Source organism: Leptonychotes weddellii, chromosome 7 (genome assembly GCF_054177405.1).
Source record: "Leptonychotes weddellii isolate Sample4059 chromosome 7, ASM5417740v2, whole genome shotgun sequence".
NCBI classification, from domain to species: domain Eukaryota; kingdom Metazoa; phylum Chordata; class Mammalia; order Carnivora; family Phocidae; genus Leptonychotes; species Leptonychotes weddellii.
This window is the reverse complement of record NC_138375.1, coordinates 26943232-26969790: the sequence shown is the minus strand read 5'-3', so window position 1 is coordinate 26969790 and position 26559 is coordinate 26943232. Positions and strand designations below refer to the sequence as shown.

The 26559-nt window shown below is 35.6% G+C and overlaps 1 protein-coding gene across 2 annotated transcripts in view; it reads right to left on the bottom strand.

Moving 5' to 3' along the window:
* WDR70 (WD repeat domain 70) overlaps positions 1–26559 on the bottom strand; it is a 263085-nt gene that overhangs the window by 184589 nt on the left and 51937 nt on the right. For both annotated transcript variants that reach the window (XM_006730411.3, XM_031024925.2), the window contains 2 exons: positions 23279–23338; positions 19998–20131 (listed from right to left, as the gene is read on the bottom strand). In XM_006730411.3, the coding sequence (XP_006730474.1) occupies positions 19998–20131; positions 23279–23338 (194 nt within the window). The remainder of the gene's footprint in view (positions 1–19997; positions 20132–23278; positions 23339–26559) is intronic.

Genomic DNA, 26559 nt, shown 5'->3' with positions numbered 1-26559 from the left:
GTACTAATTCCAATGCAAAGATAATTCAAACAAAGGTCTGAGTGGGCTCTGAGGCTAGAACGTGTGACAGTGTGAGGAATTTCACCACAATACCCCAGATCAAAGGGTCAAGGTAGATGAGAAATTGAAGCTCCCAAACCAGATGCTCATGAGAAAGAAACCTAGAAAAGCAAATGTGGGGCTACTGCCAGGCCCTTCCTTCCTAAAAAGAAAAGCCTCTCTGGCCTTATACTAAATGCTAAAATGCTGGGAAGGAATGAGGTCCTTAGCAAAATTCTGACCAGGGTCCCAAATTTAAATGTTAAATCAAGAAGGAGGCCCCCATAATAAGCTATAAAATTATATGTTTCACCAGATCTGCCAGTTGTCCATTTATTGCCTCACAGCTCCAAATTCACCCTTCACTGCCTGCTCTGCAAAAATGAATTTGGGCCCTTTAAATAATCTTCCTTTGCCCTGGGGCATGAAGTTTTGCAGCTAGAGGGTGCTAGAGAGACACTGCAGGGTCCAGTGTGCTCCTCCTGGTGGGCTCCAGCACCCCACATGGCTTCTTTAGTGTCTGGCTCCCACAGCCTGTACAGCATCTCTACGCCAGGCTGCTCAAGTACCTGGTGGTCAGCAACATCCAGCAGCTTCCCCCAGCACCTTCCTCTGGCAGTGCTATACCAGTGACTCTGGTGAGACAGGTTTCTGGAAAGTTCTGCCGTCAGAGCACAACAAATTCTTTATCATTCAATGAGCCAAAGCTTTGTCCTCTAAAATGTCTGGATCTCAGTCCCAGGGGCCTCTATGCTTGAATGCTTTATCTCCACCCTAGGGGTAATAGATGCTCCTTTTATCTGCTATTCCTGTATTCTTTAGAGTACTCTTTACTTCTTATTAGCCAATACCTCATTTCTCCAATCCTGTTAGTAACTCTTTATAATAAACCTCCCCCTTTTCAAATTGCTATGTGCTTGCTCTCTACTTATTAGACCCTGCTTGATATACTAAATTTCAAGTGATTAATTAGAAACTGAGAAAAGTACTGGCAGTTTAATCCAATTTGTTTATATACACATTCACACGCAAATGTGTGTGTGTGTATGTATATATATATATATATATATATACACACACATATAGACAAACAAATTTATATGTATATATGTATATATATATAAACAAGCAGATCAGATTTTTTATAATTAGATAGTTCAGACTGCTAAAGCAAAGTAGTTCACAGGGTATATCTTTGTTAAGAGAACTCTCATTTTGGAGAAGTCGATTTTCTTCACTAACCATAAAAGATCTAGTACTTATGAGGGTGCCTGGGTGGCTCAGTCGGTTAAGCCGCTGCCTTCAGCTCAGGTCATGATCCCAGGGTCCTGGGAAAGAGCCCTGCATTGGGTTCCCTGCTCAGTGGGAAGCCTGCTTCTCCCTCTCCCACTCCCCCTGCTTGTGTTCCCTCTCTTGCTGTGTCTCTCTGTCAAAATAAATAAATAAAATCTTTAAAAAAAAAAAGAAAGATCTAGTACTGTATGAGATCACTTTGTTTTCTCTGGTCAATCATTTTTATTTCTCTTTGGAAATAATTATCTAAAGAATAGCAAAATTTAAGAAGAAAAGGTAGTAAAAACAATCAGTGGCTCCATTTCTCTGGTTATGTGCTCTATGAAATTGCTCTATTTATATTTGGAGGGAAATACAAAATCTCAACAATCCCACACTAATATTCACCTTACTTTAGCTATTATAGGCAAAGTTGATGTTTTCCCTCTATCACTGTTTTTCATGTGCTCTCTTTGTCAACATTAAAATGAAAAGTTAAGCATCAAGCTCATCATTCCTGTCCCACTTCGCTCTTAATTCTGCTAGCCACAGAGTTAAAAGGACAGGATTAAGGAGTCATTAGACACAGTACTAAGGAGAATTAAAGGGCTTCTTCAAGGGGTATAACATCTGCTCCTCAAATTCCTGCCTAAACAACTAAGATTCCGATCAAAGAGAAAAGAGGGAAAGCCAATCTGACAGTAAACTGGAGTCATGAGGAAGTGAATGTTCTCTCAGGGAGTAACTCTGACACCAGAGGAAGGCTTAGTGACATTGCACAATTCTTTCTGTGAAGTTATTCATGGGGCAAGTGGGAGTATATGAGTGTAAGTGAAGGGGAATGGGAAGGTGAAGATTGAGGATCCTTTTAAGTAGTTTTTGCTCAGCTAGCAAAACAAGCTGGGACATGCAAGACAGATCAACACAGCTGTTTGGGGCTGTCACTTGGGGCTCAGGAGCCAACGTGTCCTGATGTAGTGAAAAGTGCACTGGAATGTGAGTCAGGAGGCCAGGGATCCAAGTCCTCACTCTGCTGTTAAGTGGCTGTGTGAGGGTGAATAGGCCCTTCAGCTTCACTCAGTTCAGCCTCCCCCATCTTTTGGAAAATTAATTGATGCAACTAGTGGGCAGCACCATGCAGAGGTGCTCCTGAGACAGAGTTCAGGTACTAACTGTATAACTTTGCTGCGTCCTGGTTTCTTGCACTGAAAGAACCTGGAGAAATAACACTTACAGGATCGGGATGAGGAGTAAAAATAATACACATAAAGACACCTAATACAGTACGTGAAATGAGTAGTTGCTATTATTGTTACTTCTTTATTTCTGAGGTCTCTTTATGATTTGACAGGTATAAAATCTTGGCAGCCAACTATAATGAATATACTCGAATTGAATACATTGAGTATTTCAAATTTATTACAAGTCAAGTTAGTATAAGTTTATCATATTTTTAATTACCTATTAACCAAAATACTCATGAGAAACATCCTTACATTTTTTCTTATTTTCTGCACCAACTCAAAAAACTCAAGTCCTATGTCAAATGTGACTACTACATTTTTAGGAAAAAAAAGGATGATAATAATTACAGAAAATATAGTTTCAAATCTGCATGCCATTTTCCAGGTATGCAATATATATTATCCAGGGCTGGGAACAGGGCAAGAAAGCAAGAGACCTGAAGCAGAGCCATCAAAGTTTTCTGTATGAGAATATCAGAAAATACTAATTTATTCCATGCCAAAATAAATCTTCAGCTACTTCAGTATTTTAGCTTTAAATTTAAGAATAGATTTCCAGTGTAAAATATTAAGAATATGTCACTTACCAGCTTAAACATACCAAAGGTTAGTAAGCTAGTAGTAACTTGACAAAATACTGTATCTGTCAAACAAACTTAAAGCCAGAGAAAATTCTATTCAGGACTATATATACATAATTTTACTAAAGCTAATCTATAACTCTTCCCTTCCATTAAAATGCATATTCTTATTTAGAAATGTGATAAAATTACTCTATCAATCAAGTATAGATTAATAGCTTCATGACATTACATGATTTCGCAGTAAAGTTCCATGTTAAAATAGGATAGTCAATCCAAAAGGCAAGGAATGAAAATACCTAAACAGTATGTTTTCACGTCTTCTGAGGATTAGAGAAATATGATCAAAAACAGCCAACCAATGAGAATGACTTGAAAGAGCTAAGGCTTTGTTCTGAGTATTCCCAACAGTTTCCTTTATGATAATGTTGATGCTAAAAATAACTCAAGTCTTAATTCTAGTAGCAGAACAACAGGGTCTCAGGATTTCACAATGAATAAAAGGTGCTGAGGGAACACATACGAGAGGGACCTACTTTATTAGAAAGCCTCTCTGGAAAAGCAATGTTTAGGTGGAGACCTAAGCATAAGGAGCTCCCTGTTTGTAAAGGGGGAGCAGGTACCAGGGAGTAGGGAAGAGCATTCTAAGCAGAAAACAAAGTATATACTGTGTAAAAATCTCTCAGCCATTCTGCTAGAGCAAGGGAAGAAATAAGCAATGCTCAGATCACAAGGAACATTATAAACCATGGCATCTGGGTTTTAGTCAAAATGTATCAGGAAGGCATCACAGGGATTTAGCATGAATAGTGGGCAAAACAGTAAAGAGACTGATGCAGAATTCTAAGTGAGTTTTAAGCCTGAGGTGAACCCTAAGGGAGGGATTGTAAAAGAAACTGTAGAGGCAGGAGAAGTAAGGAGCATGGTACCTATGGAGTATAGGTACAATACATGAAAGTACTTTTTTCTCCAAATCTTGCATCAGAATTCACACTTTACATCTTGATAGATACTACCAAACTGTTCTGTGGAAAAAAGGTTTAGTAAATGATATCCCATCTTTGCCTTCTCCCAACATTGGATAGCATGGATCTCTTTCTTCTTTGCCAGTCTAAGTGACAAGTAGTACCTCATTGGCATTCTAATTTTTCCTTGCTTTACTGTTAATAAAGTTGAGTATCCATTTTCACGTTTATTGGCCAGTTATATTTCTTCTGCTGTTATCTGTTAATTCATTTCCTTTGACCAGTTTTAATTTTCAAATATCCCTTTCCTTATTGATTTGTAGAAACTATGTATTATGGATAGCAGCCCATTACTTTCAATATGTATTCCAACTTATTTTTGAGTTGATAATTTGTCTTTTAATTTTCTTTACGATGTCTTTTGTTTTCCTAAGTATAAAATATCCTTTTAATTATGACAGCAATTATACTGTTTTGCCATGCCATGTAAAAGTATAAAGTGAAAGTTCTTCTTTTCCTCCACAGAGTACACTTCCATTTGCAAGATATAACCTCCTAAACTTTCTCTAGTAGCTGATAAATGTAAATATGTAAGTTATATATTACAAAAAGGGGGCACCTAGGTGGCTCAGTCGATTAAGGGTCTGCCTTAAGCTCAGGTCATGATCTTAGGGTCCTGGGATCAAGTCCCACATCGGGCTCTCTGCTCAGCAGGGAGTCTGCTTTTCCCTCTTACTCTTCCTCTCTACTCTCCCTCTCTTTCTCAAATAAATATTTTTTTAAAAGTTTAAAAAATAAAAAGGGAATTTTTGGTAAGTGCTTTTTATTTAATAAACATTAAAAAATGTTTCTTTCTATCTAAAAACATTTCAAGAAAATACGGCTTTGAGCAAAAAACACGCAAGGACAGAAAACAATATGTAAAAATACATTAAGGCTGCTTTTCAAAAGACACTTAGGAAAAGGAAAAGCTGCAGACTTAGAGGAAATATTTAAGATACACAAATCTTATAAAGAACTTTATCAACCAACCTGAGAAGAACAACTCAATTTTTCAAATGGACAAAAGATTTGGACAGCTCCCTAAAGAAGACATACATAATGAAAGACATAAAAAGATGCTCAGCATCACACTAATTATGGAAATTCAAATTAAAACCATTTACGTATCACTACATACCCAAAACAATGGCTAAATTTTAAATACTGATACCACCAAGTGTACCTAAGGATGTAAATTAACTAAAATTCATACAATGCTGCTTAGAAAGTAAAATGCTATAGGCACTTTTGAAAAGTTTGGCAATTTCTCATAAAGTTAACATACACATAGCATACGAGCCAACAATTCACTCCAAATTTACTCTATTTGCCCAACGAAATTAAAACATTTATCTACAAAAAGACTTGTACAGAAATATTCACAGCAGTTTCATTCAAATATCTAAAAACTGGAAGCAACCCAAATGTCTAACTGGTGAACAGAGAAACAATCTATAGTGTATTCATATGAGGAATACTACAACAGCAATGAAAAGGACAAAACCTACTGAGAGAGGCAACAACAAAATCAGATCAATGGTTGCCTGGGTGTCAGGAGAAGGGACTGAGCACAAAGTGACTGGAGGGAACTTTAGGGGATAATGAAATGTTCTTTATCTTGACTGTGGTGCTGGTAATATGACTGTATGCATTTCTCAGAACTCCTGGAACTGCACACTTGAAAGGAATATATTTTACTGTACATAAATTATGCCTGAGTAAATATGACTTTTAAAAGTTCACTAAGGTACAGCCACTATGGAAGACAGTATGGAGGTTCCTCAAAAAGTTGAAAATAGAGCTACCCTACGACCCAGCAATTGCACTACTGGGTATTTACCCCAAAGATACAAATGTAGTCATCAAAGGGGCACCTGCACCCCAATGTTCATTGGGTTGATGTGGTGGAATGGAATGGAATATTACGCAGCCATCAAAAAATGAAATCTTGCCATTTGCAACGACGTGGATGGAACTAGAGGGTATTATGCTAAGTGAAATAAGTCAATCACAGAAAGACAATTATCATATGATCTCACTGATATGTGGAATTTAAGAAACAAGGCAGAGGATCATAGGGGAAGAGGAAAAAAATGAAACAAAACAAAACTAGAGAGGGAGACAAACTGTATAAGAGACTCTTAATCTTAGGAAACAAACTGAGGGTTGCTGGAGGAGAGGGGGGTAGGGGGATGGGATAACTGGGTGATGGACACTGGGGAGGGTATGTGTTGTAATGAGCACCAGGTATTATATAAGACTAATGAATTAAAGACCTGTACCCCTGAAACAAATAATAGATTATATGTTAATTGAATTTAAATTTTAAAAAAATACAAATATATATATAGGTAAGATATAAGTCAAATGAAATAAATATGACTCTTCTAAAAAATAAAAAAATAAAAGTTCATTAAAACCAATGAGGAACTGAATTATAGTAAGAAATTAGTGAAGTAGTTTAGTTTAAGGGATTTTCACAGATTGGAGGGGGGAAAAAGGGAGAGAGAGAGAGAAAGAGAGAAAGAACAGAGTCAGAAAAAAGAAAAGGTAAATGGAGAAGAGGTAACAGAGAAACAAGGTTGGATAGACAGTACTCTTAAAGGAGATCAGCAGAGAGAACAGCCTAAACAACTGTCCAAAGGTAGAGGTACAATCCAATTTTATGTTACTAACAAAAACTTAGTAATGGGAAATAATACTTGAAAGGTATGAGAGATATCAATCTGTGAGACTCTGTACTCTCACATTAAATGACTAAGATAATAAGAACTAATATCACTGAGTGCTGCTTGACCAAGTGCCACGCACTGTGCTACATACATTATTTCATATAATCATTATCACAACCCAAAGAAATGGGTATTGTTAAATCTATTTTACAGGCTAGGAAACCAACAGTCGAAGTGATAAAATAACTTGCCTATTCACACAGCAAATGAACAGGCCAAGACAGAATTCGAATTCAGACTTACATGACTCAGAATCCACACTCTTACCACCCATCACACACATTGACTCTATGGTAATATTTAATTGTAAAATTGAATCTTACATAAATCGGTCTGCTATGGAAAAGAAAGGGGGGGAAATACTCCAATGGAAGCCTAGGAAAGTAATGAAGCTTCCCCCATCCCACTATAACTGACAGTTATGACATAAGCTCAGCTGAATTAGCAGAGAAGACGGTGTATAATGCCCAATGGCTACAGCATTGGTTCATCCATTCTAATTTCTAGCAATAGACATTTTTAAATTTCTGAATCTAGGGTTAACCTAGGAAGGCAAAATACTAAAGTATTATTTTTCTTTGTTTAACCAAATGAATGAAATAACAAATATATCCTAAGAAATGCAAACGACATTTCCAAAAGTAGAAATCATACCTCAGGGGTAATCAATTTTAATACAAAATGAATAGAAATCATAAGATGCAATAAAACTCATTAATCAGTTATCTTAAGAATACATGCCCTGTTTTTTGTTTTTTAAAAGAACTAAACAGATCAGCCTGAAGACTCAACATCACCAACAGTGCAGAGCCTAGATTTCAAAAGTTGCCTGTTCCTATTTGCCCTTAACTGATAGGGTTTAAGTCAAAGAGTTTAGGTCTTCCAGGAAAAGAAATCTGTATGCTTCCTTTCTTTTTGAAAAGACAGGTACACTTGGTGAAAAATGGTCTTCTACTCTATACAACAAGAAACTTTTTTAAAAAGATTTATTTATTTGGGAGAGAGAGCACAAGCAGGAGGGGCAGAGGGAGAGGTAGAGAAAATCTCAAGCCGACTCCACGCTGAGTGCAGAACCTGCCTGACTCGGAGCTCAATCTCACAACCCTGAGATCACAACCTGAGTGGAAACCAAGAGTCGGACACTTAACCTTCTGTGCCACCCAGGTGCCCCTACAACAAGAACCTTTTTAAGAAAAATATGAGAATATTCTATTATTTACAACATATTTAACAAAGAATAAATTCCCATTATCTGCCTGGCAGTATTCCATGTACTGGAACACAAGTAAACAAATGTGAAAAACAGATTGTGTCTGATGGTGGTAAATACTATAAAGGAAATAAATCAGAGCAATGAACAGAGTAATGGCAATGGAGAGAAGCTACTTTGTGATGGGATGCTTAGGAAAGGGCTCTGAGGAGCTGACATTTAAGCTGAGACACAGTATAAGAGTTCGCTGATGTTTAGTTAACAAGATAAAATTCACAAATTATGTAACTTGACAACAGTTCCAGAAGGCAGCAGAAACGCAGGAAATTAAGTTTTAAAAAATGCTTAAGCTTATATAATTTTACAAAGCAAATATCAAAGAGAAAGGGAAAATATATTCAGATACATACTGTTTATCAAAGAATATTAACTGTGCTTTTTCCCACATACCATTTCACCTCCTATTAAAGCTTTCTGTTGATGCACATGGTCTCATCTGACCTTCATACAGACCAAGTAAACAACCTCCTCTCCAGTTAGTAAACCATAAGAAGTTTTATCAATGCCTCGAACTATCCCAACATACATGAGAATAACTTGTGATTTTAGCAACCTAATATTACAACTGAAGGCATCTTACTTTCCAACTTTTTCCTTCTTACTGGTGATATCCAAGATTAGTTACAAACAAATAAAAGCTTGTTATATGCAAGGCTGAAGGAGGCTAGAGGATGTGGTATTCTACCTTGCATACAGCCTAATTAAGGATGCCACTGATCGGTAATATCTATGGGGGGAAAAGTCATACATGGCAAAATTTGCAAAATCTAGTAGTTCATATATAACATATTAACATATTAATAAGGTAAGTTATAAAGCAAGTTTACCAATTTACTAATAAATATAAAAAGTTCAAATATATGTTGTCATTAACCTGAATTAATGAACTAGATCAAGTGAAAAGAGACACAACGACATGATTACTGAAATATATGTAACTCTGCTTCCATACACATCAACTCATACAAGTCATGGGTCTCAGTTTGCAAGGGGACTCTCTGTCCACCTTCACTTTCTTTTTCAGAACTAACTGATAACACACAGAGAGAAAGCACAAATGCCTAAACAAATCACTAATCTTATCATGCAATTATGTGAAATGAATAAACTATTATGATGCACAAATATCAGCTGTAAAGTAACAAAAAACAACTTCCCTAAAAGCCAAAACATTATTACCTCAGTTACACGGCATGGGCAGTGAATAAAGTATTGAGATATGTAAGGCTTACAAATAAAGGAATTAAGCAAACACACACCCTCGACTGTTTCTAATAGCACTTATTCTAAATGGTTTCAATCCCTCTGTGCTTTTGTATAACATAATGATTAATGGTACATGCTCTACAGTTAGAATGCCTGCATTCAAATCCCTGGTCTATCACTTTGTGTGACCTTAGGCTAATTAATTAATCTCTCTAAGCCTCCATTTCCACATCCATAAGACAGGGATAATAAATGTATCTATGACACACAGCAGTTATAAGAATTAACTGATATGAAGAACTCAGCTAGACTCAATGAACTATTATGCAAACAGATCATATCTTCTTTGTTCTTTAACAAAAGAAAACATTTATTCCTGCATTAAATAAGTAGAATATACACATAGTTAAAACTCAAAAGATATAAAAGGGACAATTAACAACATGTTTTCTTCCCATCTTGGTCTCCCAGATAACCAGTTCTTTTCCCTATAAACAACTAGTGTTATTGGTTTCTTCTCTACCTTTCCAGAAACATTGTATGCATATATATGCAAATAGTACATATTGTTTCTTCCAAGCTTTTAAAAAAAAGCTATATACTATTCTCTAAAAAAAACAACTATATACTCTTCTATACTATGCTTTTTTAACTCTACATATTTTGAGGATTGTTCCACAATTGATCCTTTTCTCAATGCCTTAGGTCAGTATTTTTCAAATGTGAGTAGTAACACCTGACTTTTGATGGGAGAACAGCTTAGAGATCATTTTGTGATGACAAATAATTATTATTATATTACTTAACTGCATATAAACAGGTGACAAGGGTCCTTATCCTTACAACTCTTATAAAACTATGAATTTAAAAGTAAACATTAACCACTCCACACCCACAGAAATGACCATCATGGAAAAGATAGTACCATATGACGGTGAAAATGTAAAGACACTGGAACCCTTATATACTGCCAGTACAAACATAAAATGGTGCAGTCACTCTGGAAAACAGTTTGTCAGGTTACTAATACATTAAACATAAATTTACCATATGACCTAGCGATTCCCAATCTAGGTAGTATCAACCTAAGAAAGATAGATGGAAGCATCCCAAGACTTGTACACAAATGTTCATAGCAGCATTATTCATAATAGCCAAAATGTGCAAATAACCCGAATGTGTCCACCAACTGGTGAATGGACAAACAAAATATGCCATATATACATTCATACATAAATACAAAATGCAATACTATTTGATCATAAAAAGGAACAAAGTACAGATGTGTCCCACAATATAGATGAACCTCAAAAACATTATAAGAGGCCAGATACAAGAGACCACATACTGTATGTTCCATGTATATGAAATGTCCAGAAAAAGCAAACTGAGAAAGAAAGAGTAGCAGCTGCCTAAGGCTGGAGGTGGAAATGAAGAGTGACCACATTGGGAATGAGATGTGATTTTAGAGCGATGGAAATCAGACTGTGGTACTGGCTGCACAATTCTCTAAGTTTACTAACAATTATCGAATTGCACACTTATAATGAATGAATTTTATGTTATGTAGACGGTACCTCAATAAAGTGATTTTTTAAGTAAATACTAAAACAAAAGATCCAACAGAATTCAAATTAATTTTGAGATGTTTGCTGTAACAATATCATACAGAATGAAACAACTTCTTTATTGTGTAACAAATTAATTATGTCCACCTACCTAAGTCCTCTAACCTACCTTCGGATCAGCTAGTTAATGAATATTTATTGCCTGCTATATAGCACATGCCTATTTTACTGTGTTCCAGTGATGACTCAATTTCCCCCCCCCCAATTGTCTCTTTTATAACTACTGTGAAAAATTTATTCATACATCACTTCATGACAAAACAAACCTTCACTTGGTGCCAACACATTTATGTATGATGCGTGTCTCTGCTCCTTTCTCACTAGGCCCTGGCAACTGTAAGTGAAAAGAGCACTTCAGCCCAAATGATTTTAAACATATAGGTAAACAAATACGGGCATTAGGGATGGGCCAAAGATTATCAAAATGAAAAAACAAAACTTTCTAATTAATGAAAGAAATTCATGAGCCCCTAAAAGTATGCCCATAAAACCCAATTTGAGAACTCTGTAATGTGCAGTGTCAGAAGTTACTCAAGTATGTAGAGCAGTTCTGCTATGTGCCCATTCACAAATTGGCTTTGGGAAGATGATCTCTAATGCATGATCAAAAACAACCTTGTCTTCAATTATGAAATGGAAATTAAGCATTTACAAATCAAGTAAGAATAATAATTTTAAAGAAACACCTAATGAAAAATAGAATTCATCCACATGAAAAGGCTGAACATTTAAGACAAATGATTAACAAACTACTGAAACCATATCATGTGATAAAAATCTTGAGGGGGTCTTGATATAGACCCCTGTGTTGGGCTCTGTGCTCAGTGGAGAGTCTGCTTGAGATTCTTTCCTTCTGCCCCTCCCTGCTCTCTCTCCCTCTCTCTCAAATAAATCTTAAAAAAAAGATATATATCTTTTATACACACACATACACATATATACACACACACATACACAATGGAATATTACTCAGTCATTTAAAAAAATGAAATCATGTTATTTGCAATAATGTGAATGGATGTAGAGGGTATTCTGCTAAATGAAATAAGTCAAAGACAAATACTGTATGATTTCACTGATACGTGGAACCTAAAACACAAAACCAACAGACTCTTATACAGAGAACTCATGGTTGCTAGAAAGGAGGTGGGGGGGGCAGTATGAGAAATAGGCAAAGAAGATTAAGATATCCAGTTATAAAATAAATTAAGTTATGGAAATGAAAAGTACAGTATTGGAAATGTAGTCAATAATATTGCAATAATATTGTATGATGACACATGGTGACTACACTTACCATGATGAGCACTGAGTAAAGAATTGTCAAATCACTATGTTGTACACCTGAAACTAATATAACGTTTTATGTCAACTATAGTTCAATAATAAGTGCTTTTTAAAAATACAGGCAATCAGCAGCATTATTTACAATAGCCAAACTATAGAAGCAGCCCAAGTGTCCACTGACAGATGAATGGATAAAGCACATACACACCAGACTAATGTAACATTGTAGGTTAACTACACTGGAATTAAAAAAAAAAAAAAAGATACAGGCAATCCTTGCTTTGCATAGTTCTGATGCATGAATTTCAGTTACCATAGTTTAGAAAAATAATACCAGGCCCCAACAGCATGGCTCAAATTTCAGTTATTCCCAGGCCACACCAACTCTAAAGAATTAGAAATTCTAAAGGTGAGGTCCAGCATTTAACATTTTTTTAAGTTTGTATTTTAATTCCAGTTAACATAGAGTGTTATAATAGTTTCAGGTATGCAATATAGTGATTCAACACTTCCATGCATCACTCTGTGCTCATCCTTAATCTCTATCACTTATTTAATCCATGTCCCCACCCACCTCTCCTCTGTTACCATCAGTTTGTTCTCTATAGTGAAGAGTCTGTTTCTTGATTTGTTCCTCTCTCTATATATTTTTTTTTCCCTTCAGCATTTAACATTTTAACAAGCCCTTCAGATGGTTCTGAACTATGGTAAGTTATACACAATATGCTATACAACACTTGGAAAGAATATAGAACATGTAGTGATATTAAAAATCTCTAAATTGTGAAGTGGAAAACAAAAACAAATTATGGAATAACAACCATCTGATCTCATTTATGAAAACAAATATAGTATACACTCTTTTGATGGGTATGTATATTTGTCGATGGTGGCATAAAAAAAACTTAAAGAATATATACACCATCATGAAAACAGTAAGAATACCTAGCAAAGAGATTTTTAAGAGATGATCAAGGAAGAACTTTAGGTTTAACTGTAATGTTTTAATTTCTGTATGAGAACATAACTTAATACATTAATTAATTAAAATGTTTTTAAAATAAGAGAATAGAGAGTCGCCATTTTTAAATGGGCAGAAGATAAGGAATTCTTAACTTGAGGCTACCTAAGTGATCCAAAGCTTCTTAATATTTTATGAAAAATTTTACTCCATCCACATTTTTTTGCATAAAGGGTACATCCGAAGGATCTGTGAGCCCAAGGATTCAAACTCATGAACATACATATATAATTTTTGAGAATCTGTGAAGAAACAAAACAAAAGGTGACTAACAGACTGGATTAGAGAAAATGCAGTACTGATGATTTTCACTAAATGGGACAAAGAAAGACTTTAGAAACTAGAGATTCACAAATCTAATATGGATGCTGGCTGGGCAAAAGTCCAAAACAAATTATTAAACATACTTCAAAATACCAAAATGGAAGCTGCATCAAAAAGAAGTTGAATAACAACAGAAGAAAAGCATTTTGAAAAATCTCATTTTTATGCTGGTAGGTCAAGAAAACATTTGACCTCAAAGTATTTTTAGTGTCCCAGGGAAATGAGAGCAAGGTCAAAAATACTAAAAAAATTCATCAGAGATGCCCAAAATTCAAAACACCTGATCTCATGCTCACTCCTAAACTTAGGACTTCTGCCTCCTATCCTGAATGGCTATGGGGATCTTTGTGTGAATGCCTCTTTGACACCCACTTACTCACCACGGTGAATAGATGGTCTAAAAACAGCACACTCTGCTTTTATACCTTCAAGACAGTCAACAAACTCCCTTAAGTTTTCTTCACAGGTGATACAGGAACAATGTAGATGAGTGACAAAAGGTACGGAAAAATTTAGCTGAGTAACAGATGTTTATAGATTCTCATAGGGGTGAGGAATTTAATCTAAAGGGTTAACAGATCAACATGAAAATAAAGAATTTCTCTTTTTTTATTTATTTATTTATATTTTTTAATTTATTTGTCAGAGAGAAAGAGAGAGAGAGGGCACAAGCAGGGGGAGTTGCAGGCAGAGGGAGAAGCAGGCTCCCTGCTCAGCAGATGGCTCAGGAGGGCCAAGGTGCGGAGAGCTGGGACAAGTGGGGGTTTCCTGAAGATCGCACTAGATGATTTTATACAAGAATTTGGGGGAGGTGAGGGGTGAGGGGATAGTAAATTTCCTGAGCCATGTGGGTCTTTTAGGAGTTTCTCTTCAGGCAGGTTGTCTTTTTCGTATATAATTATAATATATATGACTATATAAATATAACTAATGTATGTGAGAATGGGCTGGCTGACTGAGGTGTTGGGGTCAACAGGGACAAGCCAAAGAATCCTCCCCTTGGGCCAGCACCCCTTCCTTCACCCCCAGTCCCAGGACAAGTACTTGGAAGCCAAGTGACGTGATCTTGCACTCACAAGGTGTCTGCTAGCTGCCTCCTCTCAAAGGTCACACCTTCTGGAATGAGAAGAGGACCACCATGGATCCATTCCAAGGAGTTCTACAGCCGGGGCTCCCAGAAGTACCCAGCAGTTTAAGGGGTGGAGGCCTCCTTGCCATCACAAGCTCCCCACGCCCCAACTTAGTGGCTGGTTCCTCAGTGGCCTTGCAGCTCCCTGCCTCTCCTGGTATCAGCAGCTTCCAGCTAGATGTGCAGGGGTTGGGCAGAACTAAAGAGCTGGCTTGGGTCAAAGGCTCAAGCTCTGCCTAGTAGGATCCTGATTCTCCACAGCCACCCTGCCTCTCCCACTGTGTGTCCTACCTGAGTGGATGACAGAGTGGAGAGCTTGCCTTTGGATTTAGTTCCTAAATCAATCATCTTACCAATAATCTCATCAATAATTTCTCAGTGTGAAATTTTAATTTAAAAATTTCAAAGAGACTTTTCCTTAAAAAAAAAAAAAAAATGGAGGGCGCCTGGGTGGCTCAGTCAGTTAGGTGTCTGCCTTCGGCTCAGGTCATGATCCTGGGGTCGTGGGACCAAGCCCAGCATCAGGTTCCCTGCTCAGCGGAGAGTCTGCTTCTCCCTCTCCCTCTGCCTGCCACTCCCCTGGCTTGTGCTCTCTCTCTCTCTGTCAAATAAATAAATAAAATATTTTAAAAAATGGAGCAAGGATACAGCTTAACCATTCTGTGACTGTTTCACACATATACTTGGGTTAAACACAGAAATAATGGTTGGAGGGAGCCAGAGTTCTCACTGTTAGAAAGTGAAGGTTTCCAAAGAGGAGGAAGGCTAGAGTGAACCAGTGTATTCTAGATTAGAGTCAGAGACATGGGTATGAACCCCTGCTTACCTTAACATGGATGCAAATGGATAAAGAAACAATTGTATAGATCTAGCACATACATAGGTGAGCATACATGCATTCAATTCCCAGCTCTGTCAGCTGAGAAGGCCTAGAAGGAACAACAAGCACACCAAGAACCTAGATCCTGTTTTTAGATACCATTGTCCTAACAAATATGACTGATTCTAAAAAAAAAAAAAAAAAAATATGACTGATTCTAGGACTGGGGCAGGGACAATACAAGATGAGTCTGGAGCATCTAATAGTACCAAAAAGTAAAAAGTACTCAAAAAAAAAAAAGGAGGCATATCAAAGAAAGGATCACAAGAGCCAAATTGCAAGAGCTCCTAATGACTACAGCTGAAATAATCTTAGCAACATAATAAATAACATTGTATTGGCTTACAACCCAAGATATAAAACAAATATCAAGTAGTCAATACTGGTAGAAATAACTGGTTAAATAAATAAACAAACAAACAAACAAATAAATAAATAAATAGGAGAAGAGACAATTCTTCCTAAAAGAAGAATTCTAAGTAGTTTATGTAAACACTACCCCCTCCAGGAGGTGGAGCTTAATTTTTCCATTTTCCCAAATGTAAGCAGCATTTACTGACTTACTTCCAAAGAACAGCATATGGAAAGGGGAGGAAAAAGTAACTTTACAGTGGAGAAACCTTAAAAACATGATAGCATGTACCCCCACTATGTGATAAGAAGGGCACTTCACCTCTGTGATATTCATCCCCAAGACCCAGAGTCCCAGTCTAACCAGGAAAAACATCATAAAAAATCAAATCAAGAAACATTCTACAAAATACCTGACCAGGACCCCTCAAGACTGTCAAGGTCAGGAAAAACAAGGAAAGACTGAGAAGGCATAATCAACCAGAGAAGACTAAACAGACATGAAGACTAAATGTAAGGCATATCTTCGAAGGCATATTAGTGGAAAAAACAGTGAAATGCAAAAACAGTTTGGAGTTTGATTCATAGTAATGTACCAATGTTGGTTTACTTCCATAAATGTACCGTGGTAATGTAAGATATAAACAACAGAGGAAACTGAGTTAGGGGTATGCCTGAACTCTGGATGATATTTGCAGCTTTTCTGTAAATTAAAAAATATTCTGAAGTTAAAGTTTACTAAAATTTGAAATGGATATATCAATATGATCTTGTCACTTAAATACACACACACACACACACACACACACACACACCTGTATTTTCTACCTCTTTCCACTGAAAAGGTCAAGAAGGAATGATATCCCACTATTAATGAGCAGGTATAACATTCAGATTTGGTCTCTAAATACCATTCCCACTTAAAAAAAAAAAAAATGATCTCCATGGGGAAATGCTGATTCTAGGACCTGGAAAGGAATATACTAGGAAGCTTATCTTACATCATGTTATGCCAGAAAATAAGTAAGCTTTTAAAGTCTAATGAGTACATGTAAAAACTACATAGCAATCAGGGACTCCCCTGACCAAATCTGGGACAATTTAAACATCAAAAAGAATAATGACTACAACTGACTGGAACACATGAAAATTTTAAAGTCATAAATCCTGCCACTCAAAAAGGAAAAAGAAAAAAACACCACCACCAATAACAGCAACAACTCATTTATCACCACCTACCCCTGAAATAAAAATGGGTAGTTAAAGAAATAACCAAGTATTTATCCTGCCTTCACAGTAGAACTGTATTTTAGGGTAGCCAAATAATATCAGTTAAAATGGAAAAGTTCTATTAGAAGAACGTCAACAAATAAATGTAGATGAAATAATGGAATTTAGAAAACCAAGAAAAGCACCAACTTAACAACCCTCAATGAGAGAACTGATTCAGGTATGAATAATCAATGGATGCTAAACTTATTAAGTGAAGTAATGATGAGAATCTAGATATTTCCATGCCACCAACTATCTCCCCACAAAGTTCTTGCCTATCTCAAGTATATAATATTAACTTTACAATGGAAGAATGAGATGTCACCAATTTAATCCAGGGATCAATCTTAATTGTGAGTCTCAACAAGTTGCATTGTCAGCAACAACTAAACAATAAATACATGCCATGTGATGTGATACACTAGAGATGATCATCAAGGCTTTGAATCTTCTATAGGAAATACTGGAGACAAAGAAATAAGTTAAATGATACCATAAAGAAGCAATTAAAAAATTCAGGGAGGAAAAACCTTGTGAAGCACAACTGATCTGTCTGTTTAATAAAGTCATGGGAAAGAAAATGGTTTGGAAGGAGACCCTCTTCTAGATTAAAAGATATGTAAGAGAGGTACACAATAAATGTGATATGTATTACTTGATTGGATCCATGTTTGACAAACCAACATTAAAACACATTCTGAGAGCAAACTGGGGAAATTTAAATATGGAATGATTATTAGAAATATTAAGAAATTCTAAATTATTTTGTTAGGGTAATTGGAGCTATATTTATATAGGGAAATGTCTATATTTTTGAAAGATTCATGCTGAATTATTTCAAAGTGGAAGTTATGTATGTCTTTACTTTTAAATACTTAAAAGTTACAAAATTGAGATGAAGCAAATACAGAAAAATGTAACTGTTAAATCTAGGTAAAGGATAAACAGCTATTATAGTAATCCCTTCACTTTTCTCTATGTTTGAAATTTTTCACAGTAAAAAATGAATTACAGATGGATGTATAAATAGATATAAAATACACATTAAGTAAAAAAATGTATTGTCATAAAAAATAGAGTCACATTACTTGGACATTAGGGGCAAATGATAGCAAAGTTAAACAGTTCTCATGATTTAAAATAGTAACATTCACCATCTGTTTGCAGTACTAGAATTTATATTAATCTTGTACAGATTGTCAAGAATTCTCTTTATTCCCATCTACCCTTTGATAGCTCACTATTATATATAGGATGCAACAATTTAATTATGGAAGAGAAAATAAGCTTATTCTTGGGTTTTTCTGCATTTTCAATTACAACAGCATAGCAAATAACACAGTTTAGTAATAGAGCACTGGCTTGAGACTCATGAGACATGATTCTATTCAGAGCTGATCATTAATAGAGTACTGAATAATCCTGAACAAGTGAGTTTACAGTTGTAAAAGTAGAAGGGGAACACAATCCTTAATCAATAGACTATCAAATGGGAATAAAAGATATTATCTCATATTTTAAATACATTTTTTAAAAGTCATCATACTAACTCAAGATACCAAGTTACTATTTTAAATAAGAGCTTTATTAAATATAGCCATCATTGGAGATACCCTGTTTATAAATTTTTTTTTCCTTTCCAATTGATCAGAGATCTGCTATGTTCATTTAGGGAATTCTCAGATCTCTACTAAAGATAGTTTAAGAGTTAGGACTTCAAAATTTACAAGTCAGTATGATTTGTACAAAACTGACCAGAGCCATGTTTAGATATAACTTTTAGGTTATTTTGCTAGATAACTGTAGCTGCCAGAGAAATCTGAAGTCTCAGACCCAATTCTGAGCCATATATAGACATTTATTATCTAAGCATTTATTAGCAAGTAAGCAAAAACAATTCATATGACCTGCTCCGCAAGATTAAGAAAAATCCCAGCTCTCTAGCCTTTCAGTTACTCCAACCACCACTTTCATGAAAGGTTCACTGAAAGCAAACACTCAATAGCCCAGAAATAGGAACTTTATCCATATAGTTGAAAGAATCCAGAGTTTACAGGTAGATACTAGGTCTAGCAAAAACCATCATCCCCAAGAGTTCAAGTTAAAGGCAAACTAGATTCTTAAGCCCTACTCATGCAAGAGTAGAAAATTGGGTCTAAGTAAAGTTCAGCTAATTCACCTACCTTGAATATCTAGTTAGTCAGTAAGACCTCATTTCCAACATACATTATGCAAGTTAACAAGATATCAGTTTCACCAATAAAAATCTATTTTTGATATCTAATATCTAAAAGATACCTAAAAGATAAAGATAAAAAGATATGGTCAAAAACAGAAATAAGAAGGTGGCCTGTGGTTGCAACATGTAAAGCCCTTTCTGATATAATGCTAGCTGACCACACCTGCACAGTGCAGCGCTGGCTAGCACCTGGTTATTGGCTTAGCATATGTCATACACATATACATAACACTACACAGTATTTACTAGAGTACTGAAATAAACTAGTCAAGGTAATAATCTCTAAATACAAATATTTTTTTACAAAACAACAAAAGACTGAAAACATCTTTAAAATTTAGGTTAATGAAAGTGAAGGAAAGAAATCTAAGGTACATTTTTCTTTCATTCAAATAATGAAGGTAACATATGGTCATATAAACTTAGTGTATTTTGGTACAAAGCATTATAGACGGAATTCAAATGATAACAGCTCTATCTTCAAATATGAAGGTATTAAGTTGTGCAATACATACCATTCACAGGGCTGAAGGGATCGAAATGCCTTAAAAGAAGCATCCATTCCAGCAAAATCCCAAAACTTAACATCATAGTCATATCCTCCAGTCACCAAACGGGCACCTGAGGGATCCAGACCCAAAGCAGAAACCTGGTTTAAAAAAAAAAAAAAAAAAAATTAACTGGAGAAAACTACTTACAGTCTATAATAACCTCCATTTCCTTTCTCTAACCTGATCTCCTATATTATAGGCACTGGAAGTACAGCCCACCAGCTGTTATTACTTCTAAAAAGTGTGACTGGATAGCATCTTCTCTATTATTTGACCTTGTTATTATGACTGTTATTTCTTTTGAAATGAAGAAAAAATATTTTAATGTAATTAATGTATTTGCCAGCTTAGTCCCAACTTACCTACCAAACCTCATAAATAATTCAGCTTTTTCAATAAACAATTTTGAGAAAACCTTTTGATATTTTAACTACCACTAACAGAAGAAGACCACATGAATCTAAAATTACCAAAATGAGAAAATGCCAAAGGGAATGTTAAGAAATCTATTTAATGAAGTAGGACAAAGTAGAAATTATTTTCTTGTGTATACGGCTAAATGACTCAACATAATCACCTTAAACAGTTATTTTTAAAGCTGAATTTATAAGTGACTAACTACATTATAATACCACTTTTATATTGTTTCCATAAAATATCTGCCTTCCCTGTGAATTTTCCTAGGTCCAATGCACATGTGAATGCCCAACTGGTAACTCACTATTCTTAAGCAGGAAGTCCCTGGATCTACTGCCCTCTCAGGAGGAAAAAAAATACATTAGAAATAATTAACAGATATTACCATACATATGAAATACTAAAAGGATCAAAGTTTTATATAAAGGAAGCAACTATAAATCAGTTCTCCTAATAGACTTGAAATGTTATTAATGTAATAGAATTACTGTAATTAAAACCAGATATTTACAAAATAATTTTACTCATTTCAATCACTACCTGCAAACACTGATTTCAGAACATAAGGGAATTATATATAAATATAATTAATGACTTATTATATGTTTAAATTAGATAGGTACTACTCTAAATGTGTTAAAGAAAGCATTCAAATGAGAACTAAGTCATTTTTTATGCCTGAACAATTATATGTCCTAAAACCTAAAACAATGAAAAATAAAAATAATAAAAATAAACAGTAGCTTTTGAAGTCCAGGAAGTGACTTCTGCTACTACCAACTACAAACAAAAGTACGTCCATGCCCACTCTATCCTTCTACCCTCCTGTTACAATTAAAGAGGTGTCCTCCTCCTGATAGGACTAACTGCACCAGTGTTCATCCCATTACAATACAATTTGAAACCACAAATTCATTTGTGGTTTGTCTATTCTGTGCCTGTCCTCCCCTCAAGGGTGTAAGCTCCACTCCCTCGCTGCAACTGCCAGCATGGAGAACAGGGGCAGAGGCCTATAGTCAAGGTAGAAGAACTGATGACTAGCCGTAGGTATCTTCCTTGAGTCCTCCTTGGGGAAAAGGAAAGGGCTGTTTGGAGCCAGCAACTTCCAACTTCCAGAGAATCATTGGTCGACCTTCAGCTCGGGTCATAATCTCCAGATGATCTCAGGATTATCCCAGGATGATCTTGGGATCCTAGGATCGAGCCCTGCGGAGCACTCCCCACTCAGAAGGGCTCCCCACTCAGCGGGAGTCCGTTTCTCCCTCTCCCTCTGCCCTTCCCCCCACCACTCATGTGTGCTCTAATAATTAAATAAACCTCTTTTTTTAAAAAAAAAGGAAGCTCTAATTGATTTTTTAATGTGCAAAACAAGTGGGCACTATGTTTTTAATTATAATTCTTTAAAAGATAAAATTAAATTTAAAAAAATAGAAATATTTAAATAAAACATGTAAAACTCATGAACACTCGTAAAAATCTCTGAACTGGAGCGCCTGGGTGGCTCAGTCAGTTAAGCGGCTGCCTTCGGCTCAGGTCATGATCCCAGGGTCCTGGGATCAAGCCCCGCATCGGGCTCCCTGCTCAGCGGGAGGCCTGCTTCTCCCTCTCCCACTCCCCCGCTTGTGTTCCTGCTCTTGCTGTCTCTGTCAAATAAATAAAATCTTAAAAAAAAAAAATCTCTGAACTAAATGATAGGGAAGCTTCTGTTTAAGTATGAACTGTCTACAGTTCCTTTCCTAATTTACTTAAAAACATGAAAATTAGTAAAATTCTGTCACAATTTCAGAAAAATACCAGAACTCTGATTTAATAAAAAGTAGATATAAGATCACAAATCAGATGGAAATGGTTTCTTAAAACAGCAGTTCTCAGATACTTGAGTTTCAAGCCACTTTATACTCTTTAAATCTATTGAGGACCCCAAAAAGCATTTGTTTATGTGAGTTATATGTACCTGTATTTACCACAGTAAAACTTTAAACTAAGCCATTTTAAAATATTTATTGTTCACTTCATTTAAAACAACAATAAACCTACTATACTCTAACAAATATTTTTATGAAAATGGTATTTTCAAAAGCAAAAAATTCAGCAAGAAGAATGTCATCTTTCTCTATTAATTCTATCATTTGCATCATTTCTGGGTTGATTTCTACTGATTGATATTTTCCTCATTATGGGATGTATTTTTCTACTGCTTTACATATCAGACACCTAGAAAAAGGCAGTTTCGTTGAAAAGAGAAAGCAAGATAATTTTATTCTTTCATTCATGAGGTTTCATTCATTCAACTACTACTTTTTTAATGGCTTTACAATAAAAATGATTTCATGTTATAACTCAAAATTTTACATTATTAATCTTTAACATAAATATAGCAATACAAAAATAGAATCTGTAAGTCTAAGCAATAATAATCTTAGAGCAATACAGTAACTATTTTATATTCATTTCTTATCTCAATGTTCATCTAAAAAACGAACTCAGGCCTTTTACGATATAGAAATAAAGCTAAGGGTAATGAGAAATTTTCCCACACCATAAAAAGGAAAACTGTATTTTAGTTTCATTTCTTTTTTCACTTGTAATGTTCCTCTATCAAAGAACAAGGTTTTAAAGCCAACAATAACAATAAGTGTTGCTATTTTAAATGAAACGCAACGGTTATTTTGATTGAATAGAAATGTAATCTTTCTTTTTCTTTAATGCCTATAGCTTCTGTGTTATCAGTTGATTGTGCAATTAGCCTTAATACAAATGTATCATTGGTTTACTTTTCCATGAGAGCCTTGTTACTGAGAGGAAAGAATCAAATTTTTTAAACTTACTGTTTTAGTGCCATGCTTTAGAGTTATTTCATGCGAGTCAGGGATCTTTTGGACAGGATTCTGAAAAAAGAAAATTCCATGACATCAATGAGTATCCAACATATGGGGCGGGGTGGGGGGGGGGCAGGACTACCTGCCACATTCACAGGAAATATAATTTTTAAAAATTGCATCACTAGCTTTTTACACAATGCTTAAAAAAAAAAACAGGAAATAAAATTTCTGAGAGTATCTTATCTCTGCACTTCTAGATAGACTACAGTTGTTGAGCTGATAATAAATGTACCTCAAATCTCAAAAAAGATAAGACTAAGAAACTCTTTAGGTTGTATGGAACCGTAAGCCCTCTCAGCATCCAAATATTTAAAGTCCTCTTTTCACTGAAAATTGGGCATACCTTAAAGTGCTTAACTACACAAAATAAAATAAAATCTGCACAGGGTAGATATATACCTTTTAACTCTTGAAAGTTTAAAAATCAAAACACTGCTGCTCAAAAATAACACAAATAAGGAACTGAGTCATTCAATGATTCATTGGTTCAATAAGCATTTATTAAAGTGAGATTATTCCAGATGCTGGGTAGCATCAGACATAGCCTCTACCATTCCCCCTTTCAAGAAGCATATGGTCGAGGAGGGGGAGATCAATCACTCTAATGCAATATGAGAAATGGTATGATAGACAGGAGGTATGGCCAGGATAATCGAGGAAGAGAAAAGATGGATGCATAAATCAGACATAAGGAATCACAGTGATCATCTGAATATGAAGTTTCATTGTTTAGTCAAGTTTCCATTATCCAAGAGCTGGGTAATCATACTAAAATTCTAGGGCCATTACAAATTTACGTGAGGATCATCCTGCAATCTACTTAATTAGATATGTGCAATCTAACAGACTTTGGTCCCTGTCTCCCCTCATTCTTTAACATCCTTGATGAATCAACCAATCACTAGTTTTATTTCATCATAAACTCTTCCCCTGCTATGGCTCTTTCTCCTCTGCACATAAACAATTAAAGTACTTCCCATATTAGACACACACACACATACACAATTTCCGCTATATTTACTGCTATATCATTATCTTTTCCTTTGCAATCAAGCTTCTTTACACAAGTTTTCACTCAAGTGTCTCTGCTTCCTTTCACCCCTCTACCTCTACCACTCTGGCGCGTCCTTTTATTCCTAATGCCCAGCACAGTTCTTGGCACTTAAGAGACTCTCAGTAAATACCTCTTGAATAAACAAACAAGTCACTATAAATGCCCCTGGACACTTTTCAGAACTTAACCTGCACAACTGACCTTTCAACAGCATGGCAACTACTTAACTACTTCCTTCTTCTTGAACCTGTTCTTTCCTGGGAGGAAGCAGGCTCGACAAGAAGCCAGAAAAGCTAGGGTTTTTATTTGTATTTTTTTTATAAGGTTGAACATTCTTTTTAACATTTTCTTTTATTTATTTTTTAAGTAAGCTCTACAACCAATGTTGGTCTTGAACTCACAACCCCAGGATCAAGAGTCGTGTGATCTAACTGAGCCAGCCAGATGCCCCAAGAAAAACTAGGTTTTTCAATCTAGCCCTGCCACTCAATAACCCTGTCGTAACTGCAGGAGAGTTACAACTCTATTTCCTCATTTGTATACAGAGGATAATAGCACCTGCCCTTTAGGTTACTATGGGGCAAGTGGTTTAAGTCTTATAATGCAGCATTCAGCACAAAGTAGGTGCTCAATAAATGACAGCCACCCTTTATTCTAAGGCTCACCTCCTATGTCGCCTATCATATCATCTTAGTCTATTTCCAGGCTTCCCTTCCTCCTTAACTGGCTAATTCCTACTCATCCTTTAAGATTCAATTGAGATGTGACCTCTTCCTGGAAGCATTTCTCAACATTTCAAACTCTGGGTTAAATGACCCTTCCATGCATTCTCATGTCTCAGATAAGGAGATAACCTCTCCTTATCTCGATCACAGAATTTATCAAAATCCATTGTAATTTTTGACCTGTCTCCCTCCCCACCACTCCGTAACCAAATTGCAAGATGGACACTTCTCAAAGATTGTGTACATCTATTATTATCTCTGAATCCCCAATCCACAAAACAGATGGTGTATGGCAGACAAACACAAAAGTGTTTTGGAATTAATTAATGGCCCAATGTCTACCTTGTAGATCACATTAGATTGTACTTTTTAATTTACTTTCAAACATTAATGTTTATGTCCATAAAGGAGAGCAGGTGCTATCCATCAGATCAGCCTGGCAAGTGACAATAAAGGATAACGGAGGTTTTCAAAAAGTGAAAACAACCAAATGATTATACCCCAGACCAAAAGTAAATTTAAAGTTGCAAGTACAGGGGTGCCTGGCTGGCTCAGTCGGTAAAGCATGTGACTCTTAATCTTGGGGTCATGAGTTCCAGCCCCATTGTGGGTGTAGAGATTACTTTAAAAAAAAAAAAAAGTTGCAAGTATAAAGAATTAAAGGCAGTTTTGTTTTAGACTGTCTGCATCTCAGAGATTACTGTAGTCTACTACCACCACAATGCAATGAAGAAGATTAGGAAATGAGAAGACACTGAACAGGAACCCTAACCTTACAGTAACCTAAAAAACTGCTGGAGAGTTTACAATTTACTTCAATACAAGACGTTACAGTATGGTTTACTATGCTTTGGAAAAGGGCTGCACATACCTTGATTTCAGAGATACCAATATTCCAACACAAATTCTAAAATAATTTAAAAGTCGAACAAATGAATTCTGGACTACCCCTATATTAAATTATGTAAGCCACTGCTCTCTTTGCAGTTGACAACATTTGTAAGCAATAAAAACTCATGTATAAGTGCTAAGTACTCTTACAAAAAAACAGGAGAACAGTTCAAATGTTTCACTTAGAGAAGATTCTATTATAGTCAGTGTCTCATTTCATAACTAATTACTTTTTCATCACTCAAAACAGAAACACTGTCACTAAGAGGAAGGATGAAAATTATTTCATTGAATTCAATGTACAATGTGCCTATATGTAGACAATTTCTGGCACTTAAAACTTACAAAAACACAGAACAATTTAGTATTTACATTAGGAGTGAATTAAATGTTTAAATAAATGTTGTTTACATTTAAAATCAAAGTTTTACTGGAATTCATGTAGGGCATAACTCATAAAAAGACCACATAACTGGCACAACTAAATCATCTAAAATAGTAGCAATCCATCTTTTGGTAGCATATCACTTGATGGTGATTGTTCTTTTTCCAGAACT